The 25,055-nt window shown below is 35.8% G+C and overlaps 2 protein-coding genes across 2 annotated transcripts in view; one reads left to right on the forward strand and one right to left on the reverse strand.

Annotated features, from left to right (window-relative positions):
* ece2b (endothelin converting enzyme 2b) overlaps nucleotides 1–9,598 on the forward strand; it is a 68,357-nt gene extending 58,759 nt beyond the window's left edge. Inside the window, exons 9-19 of the mRNA XM_063016351.1 lie at nucleotides 98–240; nucleotides 1,747–1,861; nucleotides 1,959–2,069; nucleotides 2,517–2,615; nucleotides 4,022–4,099; nucleotides 4,224–4,327; nucleotides 5,529–5,639; nucleotides 5,733–5,800; nucleotides 5,891–6,081; nucleotides 7,343–7,438; nucleotides 7,839–9,598. Of these exons, the coding sequence (XP_062872421.1) occupies nucleotides 98–240; nucleotides 1,747–1,861; nucleotides 1,959–2,069; nucleotides 2,517–2,615; nucleotides 4,022–4,099; nucleotides 4,224–4,327; nucleotides 5,529–5,639; nucleotides 5,733–5,800; nucleotides 5,891–6,081; nucleotides 7,343–7,438; nucleotides 7,839–8,015 (1,293 nt within the window). The 3' untranslated portion in view covers nucleotides 8,016–9,598. The remainder of the gene's footprint in view (nucleotides 1–97; nucleotides 241–1,746; nucleotides 1,862–1,958; nucleotides 2,070–2,516; nucleotides 2,616–4,021; nucleotides 4,100–4,223; nucleotides 4,328–5,528; nucleotides 5,640–5,732; nucleotides 5,801–5,890; nucleotides 6,082–7,342; nucleotides 7,439–7,838) is intronic.
* A 339-nt stretch (nucleotides 9,599–9,937) lies between these two features.
* si:ch1073-280e3.1 (complement factor B) lies at nucleotides 9,938–24,736 on the reverse strand. Its single transcript, XM_063016761.1, has 19 exons — nucleotides 24,646–24,736; nucleotides 22,809–23,012; nucleotides 22,445–22,681; nucleotides 21,307–21,492; nucleotides 20,390–20,563; nucleotides 19,522–19,620; nucleotides 18,815–18,951; nucleotides 17,529–17,667; nucleotides 17,290–17,424; nucleotides 16,752–16,856; nucleotides 15,927–16,064; nucleotides 14,842–14,972; nucleotides 14,627–14,753; nucleotides 13,706–13,853; nucleotides 12,252–12,328; nucleotides 11,454–11,542; nucleotides 10,570–10,702; nucleotides 10,428–10,477; nucleotides 9,938–10,276 (listed from the first exon to the last, which is right to left on the reverse strand). Exons 1-19 carry the CDS (start codon nucleotides 24,701–24,703, stop codon nucleotides 10,103–10,105), a joined length of 2,541 nt encoding a protein of 846 aa, XP_062872831.1. The 5' UTR covers nucleotides 24,704–24,736; the 3' UTR covers nucleotides 9,938–10,102.
* Nucleotides 24,737–25,055: the final 319 nt, after the last annotated feature.

The raw sequence follows: 25,055 nt of genomic DNA on the forward strand, positions 1-25,055 counted from the left end.
GAAATGACTAATAATGAACACTTTTAGTATTTAAGCAGCAATATTTTATTTGCATAATACAAAGTGGCAAATCTGTTTTTTTTAATCTGTTCTTTAGGCACTGGCTCCTGCTGTGGATTGGTTGGACTACCTTACTGCTACTCTTTCACCCCTGGAATTGAATGACACGGAGCCTGTGGTTGTGTATGCCAAGGAATACCTGCAGCAGGTGTCAGACCTCATCAACAAGACTGATCACAAGTATGCACATGTGTCTGAGACTCCAGCCAGGCCCTAACCCTAACCCTAACCCCAACCCTAACCCTGACATTACATTTGATTATTTTTTTCTTTTTCTACCGCACTGAAGGCCACAAATTAAATTGGTTTCTTTCAGGGTCAACATTACTCTCTTTAGGCCAAATCATCCAAAATGCATTTCTGATTTTATTTTGTCATGCCAATTTGATTGCAAAATATAAAAAAAATAATCTCAATATATACGACTGGTTATGAACCTGTTGGACATTCAGTTTCAAAATCATTTACATAACTATAGATCATTTACATTACTAACCTTTGATGTTACTATACACTTTTTGTAGTGTCTTTGTGGGAATTTTCACTCATTTAGTCAAAGGAGCCAAGCTTTAATGTTAGGAAAAAAGTCAGTTGTATTATTGACTTCCAGTTAATCCCAACTGCAATCGACTGTCCTATTCATCCTAAAGTTATTCAGTAGCATTCCGATAAGGGCTCTGTGCAAGCCTTTGGCTTAATTTGTACACAGGGGAACAATCATGCTGAACCAGGAAACTGTTCCCACAAAGTCAGAATCATATGTATACTTAATACACCTCTTAACAAAGAGCATGTCTGAAACACTCAGTCACTCAGTCAAACCTCTTAACTGGGAGGGGGGGGGGGGACAAAAGCCTGTCCCAGCTTTTCAATGGGTGCAAGGCACACAGTAACATCCTGGACGGGGCGCCAGTCCATCACAGGGCAGACACACATATACACACACACACATACACACACATACACCCATTCACCTATAGGGCAATTCAGTGTCTCCAGTTAACCTGACTGCATGTTTTTGGACTGTGGGTGGAAACTGGAGCTCCCGGAGGAAACCCACGCAGACACGGGGAGAACATGCAAACTCCACACAGAAAGGACTGTCCCGTCTAGGGATCGAACCCAGGACCTTCTTGCTGTGAGGTGACGGTGCTACCCACCGAGCCACTGTGCCACACCTGAACTTAAAAATTGAAAGGGTTTCCACATGCTTTTCATTATACATTGTAAAGCTACATAAACCTAACTAGATGACCCAACAGCAGTTAGCTATTTTCTCCTACAAACAGTAAGTTCTAGTTAAATTATTCCTGCCATTTCTTTAAGAAAATAAGATTTTTAAATTGTAGTTTAAATAAAAAGGGTTGTAGTTTAAAATCTTAAGTTTATTAACTTAGATTCGCTTAGTTGTGAAGTTCCACTCATGCATATGCTGTCCATAATGGGTTATATATACTTACGTACAGTAACGGGTGGGTAACTCCACTTGGTGGTGGCTAGGACTGATAATTATGTGTCATTAAAATTGCATTACTGGTTGAAAAAGGTTGAGAAATATTGCCGTATTTTTTTTTTTTTTTTGCTCTGGTCTCTCTCTTCCTCTCTCTTCCTCTCTCTCTCTCTCTCTCTCTCTCTCTCTCTCTCTCTCTCTCTCTCTCTCTCTCTCTCTCTCTCTCTCTAATGCAGTCTGCTAAATAACTACATGATTTGGAATCTGGTGCAAAAAGGAGCATCTAGCCTCGATCAGCGCTTTGAAAATGCCCAGGATAAGCTACTGGAAAGTCTCTACGGCACCAAAAAAGTAAATCAGAAAACTTTGTTAAATGTCATTTATCATTTTTAATTAGACCAGTGTATGTTTTCCTACATACTAACCATCTGATATGTTTTATATACAGTCGTGTACTCCTCGTTGGCAAACGTGCATTGGGAACACTGATGATACTCTAGGTTTTGCTCTGGGTGCGCTTTTTGTTAAAGCCACCTTTGACAAGCACAGCAAAGAAATTGTGAGTATTGCTGAGGCCCAGAATGGACCTTAGTTCTATATTCAACCATTAAAGTGCACCGAGTAACCCTAGCTTTGTAGTCTTTTTTATTATAAAATAAAAAGTTTTGAAATTATTGGCATTCAAGCACTATGTACTCTCCACCAAGATATAAAAATAAAAAATAGGCTTTCTAAATTGTCCCTAGTAAGTGAGTGTGTGTGTATGTGAATTGGGGGATAAGAACTGCTGTAGCCCAGTGTGTATGTCTTCCTTATGGCTTGCGTCCTCCAGTACTGCTAGATCATATGTTATAAATTTCATAGAAGTACATCACAGCTGATCAAGCCTAACATTTTACCAGTTTCACCATACCATTCCCCTTTATACATAAGAAGTGATCATTGATCAACACATCCAGAGCTAAAAAAAAAATTAAAAAATATGACTTATGTTTTCTCCGTACAGGCAGAGGGAATGATCAATGAGATTCGAACTGCTTTTAAAGACGCACTGGACAACCTCAACTGGATGGACGATCAGACACGACAAGCTGCCAAGGATAAGGTAAATATAAACATGTACTGTCCAAACCCAAATAAATGCTTTGTGGTTAAAAAGTAAGTGTACCCTAATAATAATAAATAAATAAATCCAATATGAGTGTATGTACTTCTGAACTCAAGTCTGCATAATGGTAGATAATGGACTAGAAGTAGTAGTCTTTTTTTTTTTTTTTACCCAAAGAATTCAATTTATATCTCTTCAGACCACAAATTATTTTCCCTCTCATCCCCTCATCATGAGTCTCTTACATGCTGTATTGCAAACTCCAAACAGATTGTCATATGCTGTTCCTCAGTAGTGGCCGCTATTATATTCTTGCCCTGATCCATGCCTTCATTGCTTGTTTTTTTTTGTTCTGACAATACAGCATTATCTGTGAGACATTACACCCAGGTGAAAGCCTTTCCAAACTATGTCCGATCAATTTAAAGACTGTACTGGCTGTATCTGACCACAATCTGGAGTGCCACAGCAAAGAGTCTGAATACTTTTGTAAATAAGAAATTTCAGTTTTTAAAAGCCTTTAAAGTCATTTAAAATAAAATCCACAACACAAAGTGCACAAAAAGTCCAGGGGTCGAAATTTACTGTACATGTCATTTAATTTTGTGGCATGGCCTTTTAATTTCTCACTTTCCCACTTCAGGTCTCAGAATCATTTTTACAAACAGCTGTACAAGTACAAAGTACATGGAACAGTGGTCTCATTATACTGAAAGTAACATTTTCAGAATAGACACAGAATCCAAGAACCACAAAAATAGGTCTGCTATTGAGAGGGGTCATGAACAGTCTTTCTGAGATGGCCAGAGGAGAATTTATCCCTTATCTTTGCTTTGCCAGCACTGTTCTGGAGAAAATATATAAATAGGTTCATGTCCTATTTATTACTTACCAAAACTCTTAATTACTTCCAAAACAACCACTCTGATCCACACAATGAACCACAAAGTAAACAACTATGAAAATCCAAATATTGGTGGAGTACAGAAAGTGGATTATAAGAAGGTCAGACAATTAGCTGTTAGATGTTGCAGGCATTAAAATAAGAATTAGCATATATTTATGAAATCTTCCCCAAACTGTCTAAAGTTGTATGCATATAAAGGTTGACATCTGAAATGTAAATCTATTCTAAATCTGTGATTCCATTTTAGTTTCTTTACATCATTGATTTATCTTAATAACAGATCACATTTTTGTTCTTTTTCAAGTTTTTTTTTAAAAGCACTCTCTTGTTTTAATGTCATGTTCTTTTAATTGTAACTAAATGTTTGCAAAAAAGCCTGAGGTAGATCTCAGGATTGTTTTAATGCTTTTAATGTTTTCTTTATGTAAAGCACTTTGAATTGCCACTGTGTATGAAAGGTGCTATACAAATAAACTTGCCTTGCCTTTTTTTAAAGGCTGATGCCATCTATGACATGATCGGTTTTCCAGACTTCATCCTGGATCCTAAAGATCTTGATGATGTATATGATGGCGTGAGTATACTTAATTTAAATCACATGTATAAGCTTTTCTAGTTGAATATAAAATAGAAAATGTTTGGGAAAATCTAATGATGTGAAAACAAATGTACTTATTTAATACTTTATGTGTTTGCAGTACGAAGTGACAGATGATAACTTCTTCCAGAACATGCTCAACTTCTACAATTTCTCTGCAAGAGTGATGGCAGACCAACTGCGCAAGCCTCCAAACAAGGATCAGTGAGTTTTCCATTGTGTGTCAGTGTCTTTTAAATTTTAAATAAAAAAAATGAACTAAACAAAGCTAGAGACAATTTTAAGGGTTTAAGGAATATGCAATACAATAATACAAAATAATAAAAAAAAACAAGAATGGTCACATCAATTATATTCGCTGTGTAAGAGCTCAGTTCACAAACATTCTACAGTGGTTTCTGGCTTTGGCCTACACAAACGAAGAAACTTCTAGATTCTCTAAACTAGTTTGTATGGCAGATGGTGAAAAACTTAATCTTATAAAGTTCTTATTAAAATTTAATCTTAGACCTAAACAATCTTGCATTAAGTGTTTTTGTGAAATGAATGACAGTTCTCTCACAAAGTTTGACACAAAGCAATAAGCCAAGACTTGGAAGACTTAGATCCACATAGAAGTAGTTGGGTCAGCCAAAACATTACAATTTCTATCTACAGTTGTTAGGTTAAAAAGTTATCACAAAGAATTAATGCAATTTACAAAATGTCAAATTTGGAAAAATCTAGAGAAATGTTTGATTTATATTTTTGTATTCATCAGTATTTGCTGTGATTAAAATTTTACATTTTTATTCAGTATAACACTGCTGGTGTGTTTGTCCAGACTAGCTTAGAACAGCACTGTGTTTACAAAGAAATTTTCAGCAACTGTCAAAAATGCACTGTTAATTCTGATTTAAGTGTGAATGATGGGCAATATTGCATGGATGTATAAATGTGATGATCCAGCATTAGTTTAAATGTATTACTAAAATGGCACACGTCTTGGCATAATTATCTTGGCATAATTATGTCTCAAATAATCAGAGACAAAGCTTTAATCATTTCCATAAGTGTTTATGATGGAAAAGCAAATTGCGCACTACTAACACTTATCCAAACTAGTGCTAGAAATCTATTTTCTATTTACTGTAACACAGTTACAATATACACTGGTAACCTTTTGGCATATTTTTGCTTTTTTGTAACAGCATTTTGTTATTTGTTCTTATCAATTGCACTATAAGCCAGTAACTTTTTCTGGCTTTGTCCCAATCCACATCATACTGTTTTTAATACATATTATTACAGTACTAATATTGTATTTACTTTTTTAAACCTGTGTTGTGTGTGGGATGAGTTAAAACTTTCCTAGTTATGTGGTCTAATGCAAGTGCTTTGTCGATTTGTCTATGTAAACTTATAGATGGAGCATGACGCCACCTACTGTAAACGCGTACTACATGCCCACCAAGAATGGAATCGTCTTTCCTGCTGGAATCCTCCAGGCCCCATTCTATGCCCGTGACCACCCCAAGTAAGTCAGTGTGTTGTTGTACTCAGTACCTTACATTTATGCAGTATGTTAACTCTGAGTTATTACACAGTTAAATTTGTGGTTGTTTCACAGAGCGCTGAATTTCGGAGGCATCGGTGTGGTTATGGGACATGAGCTTACCCATGCTTTTGATGACCAGGGTGGGTAAATGCACACACAAACACACACTGCTAAGTAAATACACACCACCAAACACACAAGTTGTCACTGATATTTGTTTTCGTGTGTAGGCAGAGAGTATGACAAAGATGGGAATCTCAGACCGTGGTGGCAGAATTCCTCAGTGGAGGCGTTTAAGAACCGAACTGAGTGTATGGTGGATCAGTACTCTCAGTACACCATCAATGGAGAGCATATTAATGGAAAACAAACCCTGGGTGAAAACATCGCTGATAATGGAGGTCTAAAGGCTGCCTATCATGCAAGTTCTTTTCTATTAAAATTTTTTTAATAAACTTTAAATTGTTGACAAGCAAATTTGATTTCTTTACAGGCAATCAGTATTTTTCTATATAAATAATTGAATTTTTATATGGGTGCATGACCAAATATCTTCAAAACATGATCAGCAATTATCTGTTTCTTCTTACATAGTAAAACAATAGTAATTAATATTAACATAATTACTTTTTTGTCTGTTCTGTTATGTTGTTTTGTAATTGTATGGCGTAACATGAGCCAGTAGTATTTACCATTTTGTTCAATTGCCCGATTGCATCATGCTTTCTCTCCACCAATGCCGATCCCCGCTCTGATTGAGGAGAACAAAGCTAACCCACAATATGAGACTCAATACGATGTATTTGAGATCCCAGCTCTGGTTCCAGCGTGTGTCTTTACAGCTACGCCACCTGAGCGACCTAAAACTACTCATTTAAAAATTTTAAAATTTCTGAAAAGCATTAAATTGAAACATTTGTTGTAATTTGAACCTCTACAGTTTTGATGCACATGTAAACAACATATATCTCTGTATCCTAAAACCCCTTTAATGGTTTTAACATATTTTTTAATATGAATGTTTTAAAACATACAAATGGCACGCCATAGAGATGGCTCTAAATACAGAGCTTATAATGGCGATAAACCTCAACCAACCAACCAACCTGTGCAGCCTTTTGTACCATTTTTAATACTAAATCTTTTTGGATGCTCTGGCGCCTAGTACTTCTTTTATGGACTCTCATTTTAAGCTCACCAGTGGGGTTTAGATCTAGCTATTTCTGAGGATCGAGTCACTGAACTCCAGGTGCTCATGATTACATAAAAGAAAAGTCTTTGTTCTTGCACACATTATAAATATTTTCTGCATTGCAGGTGACATATAATTATGAATTTGGATTCTTGTTGACCCCCTAAGTGCTACCATCTTTAGCAAATCTTCAACCAGGATTTATGTTGTGTTTAGTGTTGATGTTGGCTTTTGTGTCACCTTATATTTATACCACAGTCAAACAGTAACAGTAAAACATTCAGATCAACAGTTTAAAATGATTTTAACTTTTTTTTAATACCTATATCACCCAGACTACCATTAATTCTGTTATAAAATGTACAATATATTTACATTTGATCTCTTCTAGCATATAATGATCTAGGTATGACAGAATATGAGATTTGTTTGAGAGATGTTTAATTTAATAATGGGTTGATTTGTTAATGAAAAGTTGTTGTGCTTGTAGGCCTACAGGTCATGGGTTAGGAAGAACGGAGTGGAGAAAAGACTTCCAGCTGTCAATCTGACCAATGACCAACTCTTCTTTGTGGGGTTTGCACAGGTATGAGGCCACCAGTTAATCTCCTATTCTTTCACCAGTTAGGTGCATCAGGTTGAATGTTCTTTATTTGAAAGTAGAATCCCTATATATCCCTAATTCTTAGGATCATTGTGCACAAGTACTCATAGCTGTTACACCTATAGTGACAACATGTACATAATTTGGGGAAATTAATACAATTATTGACAATTAATTCTTTATAGAAATATTTGAACAATTGAGGGTTGAGGGACCTGCTCAGAGGCCAAACAGTGGAAACACGCCGATGGTGGGGCTTGTACCAGCAGCTTTTTGAATACTAGTCTAGCTTAACCATTAAGCTACCACTGCCAGCTATCAATTATGTAGTAAACGGAAGCATCAAAACTTTAACCAACATTCTTATGTTTTTTTGGTGCAGGTTTGGTGTTCAGTACGGACACCAGAAAGCGCTCATGAGGGTTTAATGACAGACCCTCACAGCCCACCCAAATATCGTGTTATTGGGACGCTGTCCAACTCGCCCGAGTTTGCAGAGCATTTCCAGTGCCCTCTGGGCTCACCTATGAACTCAGGCCACCGCTGTGAGGTGTGGTAAGTGCAGGCAGGGTGCAAATTCCACTGGCGTGCATCACTTTGACTGGTCCGATGGATGGATAATCTTTCTCAAGCACTGGACTTTTTCTTATTCTTTAGATTTTTTTCTCGTAAAACGATATCTTGTTTGATATGAAGCTGATATTTTGATGGTTTGAGTTGAAACGTGGAAGATGCACAGAGTGTGATGTGCTGGACCAGCAACTCGGTTCCTAAACTGTGCACGCCCACAAAAGCGCCCTTCCCACTGGAGCTGTCTTATTTATTATTCGCTGCACTTGAACTTTAGTGGGATACAATGAGGATGAAGAAAAATCGCCTGTCATCTTTTTTTTTTTTGGCTTGTGTGTTTTTTGTGCCACATGTGGTGTTTACATCTGGTCAAGTCTCGGTCTCTAGGAAGAAAAGACAAATCGCTGCGATGTCTCGGTGAGAGAGTGCCTCGTTCTTTTTTTTATTTCACAGGAAACATTTGGTTCTGTCTTTGACCTCACGGGAAGTGCCATGCTTTTTCAAAGACCTCGCAGGAAGCATTAGGAAAGGAAAAGGAGCTTCATTTCAGAGCCGAGGGCAAGGAAGTGTTATGGGGGGTAAAGAAAATCTGTGAACTGAGATTTCAAGAGGGTGAAAGAGGCTGTCGGTTACTTGTGATCGGACAGCCAGTACTTGTGCCATCCAACCTGTGTATATTGTCTTTAGCTTATTTTAATGTTGACAAAGTTAAAGTGACCTGGTTCTTAACTGCTTTTGCCAAAGAATGTTTGGGTTTTTTCATTTGTTTACTGTGTTAGAATTTGTTGAAACATTTGTTTTCGTTCCACACTGGTCACGACCTCTGATGTTTATCTGACCTGTGTGTGTTAGCAAATTTGTTGTGTCTGTTTTGCCTTTGTTTGTATAAGTTATGCTAAATTTGTCTCATCTTGTTTGAACCAAAATGATGTTTAGTCTGCTTAGGTGATTTAAGGTGATTTAAACACAATTAGAATCTTTTTTTTAAAAAACACTATAAATGCCAGTTTGGCATTTTCTTTCACCCATGAGTACATGGCAGTAGGTGTATTGGCTATTTTTTTTATCCTGTCTGGGTTGCAGGACTAGCACTATCATAGCACTATTGTTCCTCATTGAGTTATTCATGGTGAAAGAAAATGTTTACATGCTTAGATTTAAAATTACACAGACTTTACACAGAATTGCCGAATCACCACAATATAGCAAAGAGTTCCAAGTTGTTTCTGATTCATGTGTCATGAAGAAAATTCTCCATTAGCAGAAGTATTCTCATTTACTTTAGTTTCTTCACTCGGGTAAAGTTCATTTTTAGGTGTCATATTCCTTTGTTATATGCTGTGATGTTGCATCATTATTTAATTCACTAAGTGTTCATTTCTCTGACTGACGTTTTATGTTTAAATGGCACTGCAGTTTATGAGGTAAAAAATCTTTTAAAAATTTGTAATAAAAGTACGTTGTTAATGGTTCCAACAGGATTTATGAGAGGACGCTCTGCCCAGCCTATAGTGCAACTTAATGCATAGAAAGCTATCAAAGAATCTCAAATAAAAACTATATTATAAAACATTTCTCTGTTTGTTATTCACGTCAATAACTTTGCTATGAGAAATAGGAAAAATGTTATGTAATTAATAACCCTGATGATTGTGTCTTTTGATTCATATTTTTCCCCTTTTGTTTTCCAGGAGATTAATCAAGTTATTAAAAAATAAAAATAAATGAATACATTTACATTTAATCTACAAAAACTATTAAAAAAATATTAAATAGGTCAGGACGTTTATTAACAACTGTTAAATTAAGCAAATGAGCAATGATTTTGCTTAATTAAACATGTTGTATAACAAGTTTGTATAACCTAGAAACATTGTATTTGACCAGGCGTGTCAACTTCTACAATCTAAATAATTGAATTCATTTTTATTGGTATTTATTACAGCAGGACACAGCAGCTTTTTGATAAGAAGTTATCATTGTATTTTTCACACTGGCTCGGTTTTTAGTTTTCATTGAAATGTTAAATTAAATGCCAGAACAGAGTTTTAGTATAGATTTTTTATATTTTTTTGCTTAGTTAAGGTTTCCAAAAGGTAGAAATTCCAGTTCCTTGCCCAGATGCTGTTGAAGCCAAGGCATAATGGCGAACACACTGATGTGGAAATCACGGGCATCTCTGGGAGGGTCAGGAACAACCTTGGTTGTAGAGTTACACAATGACTTTATCCCCCAGCTCACCACTCCCACCTAAAACATAAAAGAACAAAAACTAGGGTAATAAAAAGTTGTCCAAAAAAATTATATTAAATATTTAGCCAGCAATGCTGTATCTCTTACTACTGCTATATTCATTACTACTGATTTTCAGTTTTTCAAATTATTATTTTAAATGACTTACCTGAAAATAGCGCATTGCCTTGCGAAGAAAGAGTGCACCTCCAGAATCACCTGTAAAGTATTACAAATATATTGTATTGTATCTACATGGCCTCCTGTGTGTATAAAATGTTTGGTGTTTAACTTTTTGTGTTTTTAAAAACCTTTGCAGGTAAAATCGTCTTTGTGTTTTGTGGATCCCCCTGTACACAGGAATCTCTCTGTGATCACGTCTGTCAGAGCGACCAGGTTGTTTGAAGCCAAGGCTGGTTTGTATTGCTCCATACATTCTACTCTCTGGGAAGGTAAATGGACGTCCTTAAATAGTAATATTATGTAGTTTCAGCTACATTTAATGCTAGTAGGGTTGGGAAATCATCTCCATAGATAAACATTGGGGGTAAAATCAGGCATACAGCAGGGCTCAGTGGCCTTTAGGCAACATCTTCATAAAAAACGTCTTCAGGAGTTTTATGTTTACATGAATGAGCAGCCCTACACAAGCCTAAGATCACAATGTGTGATGCCCACCTATGAACTGGACACATCAGAACATATTGCTAGGAATAATAGATACAGAGCAATTCACTGTTGGTTAACTCCTCACTCCACAACTCGGACACTTGGGCAGCTAATTGCCTTATGAAAAAAAAGACACGGAAAGCAACAACGGGATGTCTAACAACAGCAACTCTAGCCTATTGAAACCTGGGACATTTAGTGTCCCGGGAGAAAGATTAAAAAGAAGGAAAATCGGGAAGGAGTCAACCCTAATGATGCCTGGCATCTGCTGGAGTATTGTAAAGTGTGCTGCCATAAGACTCTGAAGCAATAAAAGGCAAACTGGATGGTTAAATCATGGCAGCCTATTGGCTGTTTTGATAGCATGTTTCAGTAAAGGAAGAAAAACTTAAAGCTAGTGCATACAATACTATGCAACTGATCCAAACTGTTTCGGAATGATCCTCATCACATCAACCAAGGTCATGTTCTGGTAACATCATTTTGCCGATGTAGTGTACTGGAAATATGTTTTAAGATGATTCACCTTTTCAGACTGGATGTGGGTCTGCAATCTGATTTTCCCCTGACGGATAAAGTGGGCTTGAGTCTCCTTCGGATCAATCAGGGCGCTTTCTGTTCATACAGATACACAGCAGCAACCATATGGTTTCATATAATGCACATCATGTATTTATTTTTATTTATATATATTTTATTTTATATATATCAGCTGGACCAGTTAAACTGGGTAATAAATGATGAGTGATTGAAGAGTGGTGCAAAGCCTATAAGTAATAATCTACAAAGATGGCCAGATGAGTCGTCACCAAGTGAGTGAACGCAGGGTATGGTGTATACCCGACTGTTCTGACTAATCACCTGGTCAACATGATGAAACATCTCTTTTCTAATAGGAGTGTTCTTTTTCAAGATGACAGCGCCCCCATCTAGGAGGACTGTGCTCTGCACTAACATCAGCCTAACACTATTTGAATGGATATCCTTTGGAAATAATAGTGTCCCATCAGCTCAGTTCATTTTCAAAGATGTGTATACACACACCAAAGAAAGACACACCAAAACTGATCTAGCAGCTGTGCTGACCCAAAAATGTTCTAAGACATTTTTCTCTGTACATACAGTATATGGTTAAAAGTATGTGGACATCTGACTTGAGCTTGGTGGTCTTCCCACTAATATAAATTTGGCCACACTTTTGCAGCTTTGATGGTTTACACTCCCTTTTGTGGCAAATTAAAGCAGTTTATTAATAATTCAGTTTTTATATGTTAGAAATGGGTGTGGCTAAAACATCTTACTTGACATTGTTATAAGTTCTTACTGTGTTTCTCACAAGTAGAGTCATGATTCAGTCTGAGAGCTCGATTTGAAGCCTTTGTACATGGCAAACAAATAGGCCTGTTAAACACAACAAAAGAGCATATACTTTGTTTTAAACAGAATTATAAATGGACAAAGACAAAATATTTAAGTCAGTGTTTTAAATTGTGCTTCTTCTACATCCATACCGTAATAATCCAATAAACTACTCTGACATTGAGTAAAAACTGAGCCCTCTTTTTCTGTATAGCCTCGTTATTGATTACAGGTTTCAGCAGGATTTACATTTACAGCATTTAGCAGATGAATAGCTGAACAGCTGACCTGGATCACTTGAGATAATGTAGGTACAGCCTAACATTCTACCTAATGTACATTTGTAAGATATGACCTTACAGACTGTCGATTTTTTTTATGTAAAGCATGGCATAAATGGTAGTTTCTTAATATTTCCATATATGGATGTAACCTCTGGTTGACAAAATAAACATTAACATTATTGTTAGCAATATACATTTACAGCACATAGCAGGTTCTTTTACCCAAAGTGACTTACAATTGTGACAGTATACAATCCTAGCAGTTAAGGGTTAAGAGCCTTGCTTAAGGACCCAACAGTGGCCACCTGGCAGTAGTGGAGTTTGAACCAGCAACCTTTAGATTTTTCAAAAGTGACCTCACATGCATTAACATTACAATGTTTTATAAGAGTGGAGAACATAGCTATAACATTAAAAGCCCTACTCCATTAAAAATATATCATCAGATCCTCTGAGCTTTAGGTTTCTATTCTGTTTCTAGCTTCAGGTTCTATTCTCTTTAACTTTCCCCACAGGTTTCTATACTAGGGTTTAGGTCAGGGGCTAAAATAACCATGACAAAGGCTACTGTGGTCCTTAAACCTCATGCTGTATTGCATTCAGTCATAATTGTCTGTTGCTTTGGATAAAATTGTCTGTTAAATGCCATAAATGTAACGTAGGGTTTATTCCCACTCTGCATCCAGTGTTTCCTAAGTGACTCTATGTCCACTACAACTCTAACCAGGATGATGTTAGACAGTGAAAAGTGGATATATGAATGAAATGTATAATGGAAACATTTAACTATAGATTTAGAGACTTGGTGACTGTAAAATGCTGTCATCTTCCTCAAAACTGTAATCTTTGGACATTTTGTTTTTGCCTCTCAACCGTCCCTCTTTACTGTGAATGGAAACAAAACACTTGTGTCCTCTTCCAGGAAGGAATGTTGCCTGATTTATGAACGATTTCTAACACACCTTTGTTTTATTTTATTTCTATAGTTAATAATCCCTATCTTGGCATTGTATTAACAAAGAAAATGCATTTCCTATTAAATGAACTTTAATTAAAGATTTTACTCAAATTTTCACAGCTTGACGACCTTTTTACCCATTAATAATTCAGGTTTATAGTATGTGTAAAGTCCTACCTTGCCTTTATGGACAACTTAATGCTATTGACCACTTTAATGAGCGCAATGTCATAGTCATAAAACTCCTTGATGTTCTTGTCCTTGAGTCCGCTGACATCAAACTGCGGATGAATGATTAGCAATGAGGCTGCTGCTTTACCCTCACCTAAGACACAAGAAAATAGGCTGCTCAGTGTTTTTTTTAGCTCTCGATGTTTAATATTACATTAAAGCATTTTTAAAGCAAGCAACAGCCGATCTTTTGGAGCTATTTTAGGAAATTAAAAGAATAGTCATACACAACTACCTGTGTAAGTGTCTTGCCTTGTACATGTAGGTTAGCAGTTAAAACTGACATTTACAAACTTCTGTTTGTAAATGTAAAAAGTGTTTAAATATTGTTGGTACATCAAGTGCAAATGAGCCTAAAAGTGAATGTGTTGCTTTCATTTAAAAATCATTACAAGTATAGTTATAAATAGTTATAAAATTTTATCTTGCAGATTTGTTTGACACTGGTGGTCAGGAGTATTTTAAAAGATACATGCCAAATTCCAAATTAATCAGTCTTCACTGTATATGTAGAACACTGGCCAAAAATAGGTAAAATTTAAGTTTCTTACATTAATGAAATTGTGCAAATGTGTCTCATTTAAAAATTAAGTTAAAGTTATACAATTCCTAATTATTTATGTGAAGAAAGGGTTAGGGATTCGAATATTTCAAATACACAGCCAGTCATGGACGCCTAGCCATTAATTGCATAACTAGAAAGTTCACCTTTATTTTTTTGTATCAGATTCAATTGACCAATTATTGTGGATAAAAGGTGTCAGTATCTATTAAGAACTACTGAGTCATAAAAGTGGTCATCCAGTTAAAACTGGAAATTATTATGAATTATTATAAATGGTTGCTTGAGTAAAAACAAAATCAGACCATGCTCAATGTGTAGTTCGTTAGTGGTGGCATGTTCCACAAACCCATCAGTCAGTTTCATCAGACAATGCGCAGCTGTCATCAGCCAGTTCTCAGTCAAAATGGAGCCCTTGCATGGCCTCATTTTCTGGTTAAACATAAAAATGAACAGTCTTTTAGTTTAAAGTTGGTTAGTTTAAGTCAACTAACTGCGAAAACTGGCCATGTGCACTTACCCAGTAAACACTGACATGCCAAGGTCTGGTATAAGCAGGCTGAGGTGCTTCAGTATCCTCATGGGTTTCTGGAGTTTTTCTTGGGTAAACAAGCTCTTGAGCCATTCCACATTTGGTTACAGCAGAATCATCTTCAACAGAGACAGATTTGGTATATCGGTTATATACTAAGGATATGTCACTAAGGATCTATTGCAAATGCACATATTTAAAAATGGGATTTGATACCTCTTTAGAGTTTTAATTCGATCCATAAATATTATAAATGATGTTAGGTTTAGAATGATCATGTTGAAGATAATATATCAACCATACAGTATAACCAATCACAATCAAGGGCATAAAAAGTTTTAAGTGAAGGTAGAAGGTCAGGGAATGTGATAACAAACACTGGATAATCCAATTAAATAACTGTTAAAATCATCACATCTTTAAGTAACAAATGTGTTTTATTACATTTTACTTCTTAAATTGACACGTTTGGAATCAAATATTTTAATGGCACAGCTATGTCAAAGTTACATGGATAAACATTACACTATTTCATTCCAAGCACAGATTATGTATTTCTTGCTGTAAAGGTTGAAATTGAACTACCACATTTTCCCCATTTACATGTAGATTCCTAAATGTACTTCTGAAATACAACCTTGATGTTTTAACTAAACTGCATGTTTTACATTTCTTTATTCTAGTCCAATGATTTTTTTGTGTGTTAATAATTACTGGGCAATTATAAACACCTTTAACATTACACAAACTTTCACAGCGGATATAAAAATCTTAATGCAATTACAACACTCACTAACTACTGTATGTTGTAAAACACAACTACAAAAAGACTGTATAGCAGAAATGCATTGTAATTTTTTATTCATTATTAAATTTTGTTTCTCTTAAATATCAAGTTGTTAATGGCCAAATAATACATTAAATATATAATGCACATATATTTATTAAAGATAAAAAAAGTTTAATAATATTTAAGTAAATATACACCAAAAGCTGCAAAAGAAATAATACATTACCTATAAAACCAATATAAAAAGCATCATATCTATTTTAATAACAATAGATTAACATACTGATCATCCTGTTGAACACCTCTCCAAGGTCACTGTAAGTGTGCAAAATAAACAGATGCTGCTCTCTCATCTTCATAGAAGCTATGTTTCTTAGTTCATCTTTCTTAACATTTTCTCCAATGCCAAACACATATATATCTTAAAGACACACACACACACACACACACACACACACACACACACACACACACACACACACACACACACACACACACACACACACAATTAGTCACAATTAGACACAATTAAAATGAATCTTTCTCTATCTATATACAGTATATATATATGATCCCTGACCTTTCTCAACTTAAATCTTCTGGTTAAAGCATATTACATTTTAAAGGCAATTTCTGAAAAGCATTTAATCTTATTTCGTAGAGCAGGGTCTTTCTATGTAAGGACCACTTATTAATAATCTCTATATAATATATATAATATATTTATTAGTAAATTAAAAACATACAGAGATAAACATTTAAAAAGGATAAACATTTTCCTTTAACATCTGTAAAACAATCTTCAGTAAATAATTTAAAGTATGTTTGCAGTGGCGCTGGTGTAACCTTCATTGTTACATTGAATGAACACAACTCCAGAACAATACTGGCACTGAAAAGCTATGAAAACATTCTATGCAGTATGTGCTTTTGATTCTGCTTTAAAAAAGAAGATGCTAGAACTGATTCATTGTTTCACTGCCTTCAGTCTGTTTACCATCAAACATCACCTTAGTAATAGATATTTATGATGTATTGGCTACTTTAGGTGTACCAACAGTATTGATGTACTTTTGTATTGAACAAATTTATTTTAAATTAGACTTACCTAGGAGATCCTCTTGTGTGTTATCAAATGATCTGCATTTATAACCCAAATGTTCACGGATCATACACAAAACATGCTCTATACTCCCTCCCATATTGGAATAGCCTAAAAAATTATAATTGAAAATAAAAATATGCATGTATAAATACACAGATTGTCCCACAAAGAGTGATCTGAATGCCATAAATTATTTGCAAATCTTAAAAACAGCTTTGTTAGACACAGAACAGTTTATAAACACATCTAAAATACATCAGTAGGTTATCAAGCAGCTCAATATATTCTATGTTTTTATTTTTGCAAATTATGTTCTAACTAGTAAAATAGGCCAAATTATAGTCAAACTAAGCTGAGGGTTATGTTCTATATGTATACAGTATATATTATTTTGGCTACCTCAGGTAGTACTTTACTTAAGGGAAGACAAAGAACAATTAAAAAGTGTAAAGTGCTTGACAATATAGTAAGTCATCATTGCTAAAAACAGTTAGCCATTATATATCATAAATAAAGTTGTGATGTATTAGCCTTTGATTACCATCAGTCTCAATGAGAATGACGTTCTGAGTCTCATTAAAGTATTTTTCCTTTTTGCTTGCACCGAGGAAGGACAGTTGTTCATATACCTTGTAGAGCGCTTTATAGAGATTGGTACCAGTCTTTCGGCCATGTGCTATGCATAAAAAGATAATTATATCAGTTAAACAATAAGCTAAATTACATGTTTTAAGTGTTAAAAGTGTTAAACCATGCAGTTTAAATAAAGAAGAAACATACTTGTTTGACTGAACTCAGTTAACTTGTTCAGGACAATTTCCACATTATCACTGCCATAGTCCTGAATTCTTATAATGTCCCGGGGCTCAGTGGCATAGGAAATTATATTAAACTTCATTTGAACATCGTAGCTACTCAGCTGCAAAAAAATGAGTGTTGGTAAAAAAACAAGAAAACAATATACAAGATAGATCTTTCAACTGGATATATTCATTTAATATGTTTTTTTATAACTAATCTAAGGGTGCACAGGTGACACAGCAGTAAATTACATTAGCCGACTATTGCTGCGACATAAGTTGCAGAGATTGTTGTTCCTCCAACAGGTTCTGCCTGAGTATTCTCTAACCATGGTCCTTCTTGCTCAGGAGTCTAGAAAGGTTTGATGAAGGCAACTGTTTGATATCAAGTAGCTTTTTAGCAAACTCGACTAATTATGTTAGGCTAACTATGAATTCATTTATTCATTCATTGTGTTTGTTATCACTACTTTGTCCTGATCAGATTCACGGTAGGTCTGATTCTTTGGTGAAAAGCAGGAAATCACAGGGCAGACACATTCACACATACATTTACACTTGGGGCATTTTTAGTAGTTCGAATTGGCCTGACTGCATGTTTCTGGACTTTTGGAAGGAAACCTGATCAGACGGAGAAACCTCTATGGACAGAGAGTGACCTTTTCCCTGGTTGGGAAGTCAAACCCAGGCCATTCTTGCTGTGAGGCCAGAGCACTACCCACTTGTACATTTACATTTTCAGCATTTAACAGATGCATTTAACCAATCCACTTACAGTTATGACAACACAATTTTGAGCAAATGAGGGTTAAGGGCCTTGCTCAGGGGCCCAACAGTGGCAACTTGGCAGAGATGGGGCTTGAACCGGCAACCTTTAGATCACTAGTCCAGTACCTTAACCACTAAGCTATCACTGCCCCATCACTGTACCACCATGCCGCCCTGCAAACTATTTTACTGTGTAATTAAAACCAGCATTGAAGTACATTTACTATCAAGGTTTGCTATTTGTACATCGTCAGCAAATATTTCTTGCATTATGTGTAAAGCCACAACAATACTTTTGTAAAACATTGCAAAACGACACGTCAGTAATATAACTAAAAATAACAAAATCAGGATTAAATCATAGGTAATGTTGCATAATGTTCATTCTTTGGAAATCTACAGTATGTTCATCTTGTTCAGGTTGTGTTTGGTTAGTATACAAATTATGGCAGAATGAATAAACTGTATGTAAAACATTTACTGTACGTCAATACAAACCTTGCGTATAAGGTTAGCAGTGGCTTTTTTTGCATTTTCAAATTGATCCTGTAAAATGCTTCCTGACGTGTCCATCAGGATGAAAATGTTGAGACGACCATCTGCTACTTTCAAGGTTCGACCATAATCTTGCTGAGCTTGATTAAAAAATAAGTCATTATTAAATGTTAGTACTTATTTCAACTGTTGTTTTTAGTATTCAGAATTCAATATTTGGGGAAATAACTGTGATTTTTTTTTTTTTTTTTTTTTTTGGTAATTTCGGGATTTTAGGTATTCCACCCCTGGTATAAATATTTAAGCTTATAATCATTTGAGCTAATATTCATATTTGATTATTTTCAAATATTCATGCTTTGTCCTCTCTAATGGTGGTATTACTTTTTTAATGTACAGCTTGTAATTTGATGTAGCTTCCAAGACAGCAGAACAGCTATACAATTAAATTAAAGTTATTATTAAGTTCTTAGTACTTATTTTAAACTTACTGTCATTCTTTTGAACATTTATTAGAATTAAAAGCTAAAAAAAAAAAAAAACATGGTTAACAATGTCCTTGCTGATTCCACGTACACAGAAAAGCAGTGACGTGGGCTTCTTTATTTGTCTCCAAAACCCATAATTATATAAAGTTTGCATGGCTGTCGACAGTGTTACCCATGTTCCAGCCAAAAATAGAAATAAAAAAATTGTGTGTACTGGCTTACCTTTCATTTTGAACTCTGGGGATAAAACATCCAATACAACAGACAAAGAGCCATGCATAGCCTGAGCCACAGTTTCAGGTGAATCGAATGCAAAGTGAGCTGGGGAAACATAATTTATAGATCATACATTATCATAGATCATTTATAGATAAGCTAATGGTGTTATAAATTGAATGAACAAAACAAAATTGAGCCTTCCTGAAAGTCAATACTCTAGATGCCTTTTAATTAGTTCTTATTAATTCAAAAAATCTAATTTTTTAAAATAAATTTTAACGCCAGACTGGTTAAGTGGTTAACTGACCTGCTTTTGTATGTCAGTTTTTTTTTTGTTGTATTTTACCCCTTTGCCCTCCCCCTTTTAGCGCATCCAGTTTCTGCCCGTCAATCATCCTCTCACTAGTGCTGGTCCCTGCTTCTGATTGGAGAGGACGAGGCTGCTCTACGCCCCCTCCGACACATGCACAGCAATCGAACATCTTATCACCTACACTTGACGAGTGCAGTGCAGTACAGTGCTGTGTACGGAGAGACACACCCTCTACCGCACTCCTTTCACATCTCCGTGCAGGCACCACCAACCAGCCAGCAAAGGTCGTAATCGCACTAGTCTGAGAGAGAGTCCCCATCCAGCTTAGGCCCGCCCCTATCTGAACAACAGGCCAATCATTGTTCATGTAGCCGCTCAGCCTCAGCCGGAAGGCAGAGCCGAGATTCGATACGATGTATTCGAGATCTCAGCTCTGGTGAACAGCGTGTGTTTTTACCGCTGCGCCACCTGCGCGGCCTGTATGTCAGTTTTAACACAGTTCAAATTGTGCTGCAGTAGTGTACCTTTTTTTTTTTTTGCCATTTAAATGCCATTTACCTTGGCATCGTGGGACAGGTCCACTCCATTCTTTGGAATCCAAACACTCTCTTACTTCAGGTCCAAGTAAATCCAAGCCAGATTGACAGCTGTATTTCACTTTGTCACCAATGCGGAAGCGATCTCCAGAGCGCAGCGCTCCTGGTGGAGTCACTGGATTTCCACAGTAGTCACCTGAAAGGAGTAAGTGAGTCCATTTATATACCCCCTAAAGTCAGGGTTAATAAAGAGTATTAAAAAGCCAGCACAAATCTGGTTGGCAGATTAGTTTTTGTCCACTATTCTTGGCAAAATTGATACATTGTAATAATATTTGTAGGCACATGTTTGACATTTGTGTACAGTACACATAATCTAGATGATAAAACCATTGATGGTTTGATAATTATTTTAAGTGGTTGAATACTTGTTTTCTCCCTTTTTCAGGTAAATTGTTCATAATTATGTTGGTAAAGGACATAATTTTAATACTGTTTTTCATCAAGCCTTTTTGAGCTGGTTTTATAACACAAATTTGGCAACTCTGATAATAGTAGTATGTAGTAAGTAACCTTAAAATATCTGGATTATTTCATTCAGCACAGTCAAAATTATTATATGATTAATGTAGGACCATGATTAACCACACAAACAATAAAATACAGTTACACATTTTGACAAGGCCTACATTATTGTGTTTTTATAAGCTATAAAACATTTTTTTCTCTGACTTAAATAGCATGTCTGCCATATTGATGACCTGTTTTTACCGTTTTCTTACACTATGCAACAGCCTTGGTGCACTTTGCATTGCACCTCATCACTTTGATACATCTTACCGACAGGGATCTAAGTAAAACTGTGAATTTAAATATAAAACAATGTTTGGCTATTTAAAAAGTACATTTAGTTTTCACAGATACCTAAAGGATGCTTACTTTTATCATTACACACTGGTGTGGTACCAGTCCAGTGACCCCATTCGGTGCAGTTCCGCTGTGCTGAACCAAGCAGTGTTAAGCCCTCCTTGCATGAAAATCTCTGTTCTTCTCCAACCTTGAACCACTGTTTTTTAGGCCAAAATTCTCCACTGTCTAGCTTAAGTTGTGCTGGGCAAAGAATTTCTGAAAATAGCAACAGAAAACTTAAAAATGTATTCAGTCATTTCTGATTTTTAATATACCCTAATATACATTAAACAATGGCCGACCCAAATCCTAGACTTAACCCCTATTAAACATAGGGTGATAAGACCTAAAAATGGCAGTTCACACATGCTCATATTCCAATCTGACAGCTTGATAGGATCTGCTTAGTTAAATGAAGAATGAACTGTCTAAATGAATCCAAGTGTGTAAAGCATGTAAAAACAAATCCAAGAAGACTTGCAACTGTAATTAAAGATTTAATAACAAGTCTAAAAACTTTTATTAGGACAGTTTAGTAAACTAGTGTTGTAAACTGATGGACAAAATCACGGTTACATCCATTTAAAATCCAAAAGAAATTAGAACAGAAAGCCAAGGGGTCTTAATACTGTTTTGAATCCAAAGTAGTTATTACAGTTACCTGCCATTTGCTAGGACATCAACTGTACCAGAGGTACACTTTAAATTATAAAGTTTATTTTCTGTTGTGTTTACCAAGTAGCTGTAGGCTGTGTTAATTGACAACAGTTTTCTGGAGTACTGAAGGACCAGAGCCCACGAGGCTATATGTATCTCAGTATAGTTTCTAATGCAATGCTGTTTGAGGACTCAGAAGTCACACACATTAAAGTATGGTTGCCCGTGCAGACATCAAATTAAAAATATACAAAATAATAAGTTGTTCAGCTGAAACATTAAGTAAGATTTAGTTTGTATTGCTTCGTACAAAATGTCCCAACTTTTCTGAAAAGGGGTTTACAGAAAAAAGGTCTCCTTGGGGAAATTTGTGGTCAGAATTTGTAATTAATTTTATTTTGCATTTGCATATTTGCACATGATTTACATTCAAATTTATTATAGCCATGTGTTTCAAATATGCTTCTGCCAGCCCTGCTTTATACTGCAAATGGTTTCTTTTGAAGCATACCTCTGCAGGTGGCCGTGGACACTCTCTTGCCATTAGGCAGTACCATTACTGACCACTCGCCTCGTTGGCATACTCTTCTTCTGAATGGATAAGGGTAGCTTCCAATTCCACAGTGATATGTCAGCACACTGCCTTCCAGGCCTTCATTGGAATAGGTCACATGGCCTCCATTTATGACCTCTGCCAGAGAGCAGTTCTTTTGGGGTGTTTCATCATAATCCTCATAATCGTCTTCTTCTATTTGAGCCATCATTACAAATTCCATTTAATAAAACTTGATAAAAATGATAAGCAAATAATAACACAGATTGTACTGTTATAAACAGGAAAACACTTCTTTAGGTAATGCATAACTTAGTCTGACCTTCACATATCACCCTCGATATTTTTGGCTCCCATTTTCCTTCAGAGTTGCAGATTTTCTTGGAGACTGGGTAGGGTTTAAATCCATCTTTACAGTGATAGGTTACCTCACTGCCCACTGCAACTCCATTGGGATAGTCCACCCTACCTCCTATGATGGATTCTGTCTTTTCGCAGTTTTTTGGTTCCCCATAGTCATAGTAATCTGTAACCGAAAAGAATCAAATATTTTCAAAAATACAGGACAGTAAATGATTCTGTCCAAAAATGTCTCAAAACATACAAACTGTGAATGACCTATTCAGAAATACAGAATGCAACTTAAGCCCCAAGGACAGTACTGTTAAACAATTGAACAAGAAAAACACAGCAGCTATATACTGCTCTTATAGCATCTAACATAGACTAATTGCTATATTGCTGTACCTGACTCATATATTGTTAACAAAGGTGGGTGGACATGGCATGACAATACTTTAATTTGTAATTAAGGTACTTTAAATGGACCTGGCTGATGGATGGAAATACCTACATCATGCTGCTACTCTTTTATTATGTGCAATAACTCAAGTATTTAACACCAGGCATTTTATTTTATTTATTACTTCACCGGTAATGCACTGTGCAATAACAATTACCTATACCTAATTATTTTTTACATTTACTGCTGCTATAGCATCTGACATTGATGTATTGCTATTTTGCTCTACCTGATACATATATTGTTAACAAAGGTGGGTGGACATGGCTGAAGTAGCTGGATGATGGATTGCATGTTGGAGTTGGAGATGCATATGTTAATACTATTAAGTGTTAGTCCAGTGGTTAGGGACTGGAGTAGTAATCAAACAGTTGCCGCTTCAAGCCCTACCACCACCAAGTTGCACCCTGATTTGCTGGAATAGCGTCTGCTGAATGCTGCAAATGTAAATTACCAAACACTCATGTAAATTATCTCTCAGAGAGCAAAGATACGTATAAGGACTGTGTTAGACTAAACAGGCGCAAAATTTTTGATCAAAAGCCAGTAATTGTATTTACATATGTACGGATTGCTCTATACATATTGCTCCCTTTTAGTTATGCTGTAATAATTAGGGCTGCCGGAGTCTAAAACTCTCTGTAAAACTGTTTGTCAACTAGCATTGTACATTATTAACTACATTCTCTGTTGTTTAACCCCGAGGGCATTCTGATGGAAACCTGTTTACCCGCCGAGGTTAAGGATTAAAGTCGAGACTGCCGGGACAACGATGCTGCTCCTGTCAGATGTGACTGGTCTGGAGTAATTGCAACGACAAGAAATCACTACAGACTTTATTGAAGACTAGAGCGGATAACAACTCTATTATTATTTAATTGTTTATTTATCTATTTATTACCAGTTATGACTTTTAGATCATTTAATTCTGTGTTTGTATGATTTGTGTAAATCGTGTATTTATTTAAAGTATCCTCCAGGCCACCCAAGAAGGATGGGCCCTGCTGAGTCTGGTTCCTCTCAAGGTTTCTTCCTGTAATTTTCAGGGAGTTTTTCCTTGCCACAGTCGCCCTCGGCTTGCTCAACAGGGGTTTTTGTATCTGTTGGTCCTGGATTTTGTAAAGTTGCTTTGAGACAATGTATATTGTAAAAAGCGCTATATAAATAAAGTTGACTTGACTTGACTAATATATTGCTCCAAATTTTTGTTTGAAGATCTCTGCATTATGTTTTAACAAATGCAGCAAACAAATTATACAAAAGTTCTCTCTACAATTACTGATGATTGTCCCATGCAATGTAAAATGCAATGCAAAGGATTAAGACTTAAGACATTATTGTATTTTGCAGTGCTTACCTTCACCAGTAGAAATGTGCAAACCAAAAATTAGAAGACATGCAGTAGTGAAGTACATCGTAAACAGTCTCCAGTTAACTTAGTCTCTGCTGTGGAGAGCATGGATAAATTGTGTGCAGTGTATTTGATGAGCGATTAAACATTAACTTCTAATAAAAATGAGATTGAGCAACTTGTTTTTATGGGAAATGTAAAAAAAATAACATTGTGCAATTACCTCAAACAACGAAAAAGAAAGTGAAATCACATTATTTAACAAATAAAAAAGGACTGTTTAATACTGAGTTTATTTTAATTAAACCTGCTGTTTTTACCCAAAGCTGCATGTTTTTAGGTACACTTTATTTGGTAGTAGTCAAACCTGGCCAAATACATTTATCTGTACAGTATTTACACACCGATCAGCCATA

The sequence above is a fragment of the Trichomycterus rosablanca genome, chromosome 20, assembly GCF_030014385.1.
Source record: "Trichomycterus rosablanca isolate fTriRos1 chromosome 20, fTriRos1.hap1, whole genome shotgun sequence".
Taxonomy (NCBI): Eukaryota; Metazoa; Chordata; class Actinopteri; order Siluriformes; family Trichomycteridae; genus Trichomycterus; species Trichomycterus rosablanca.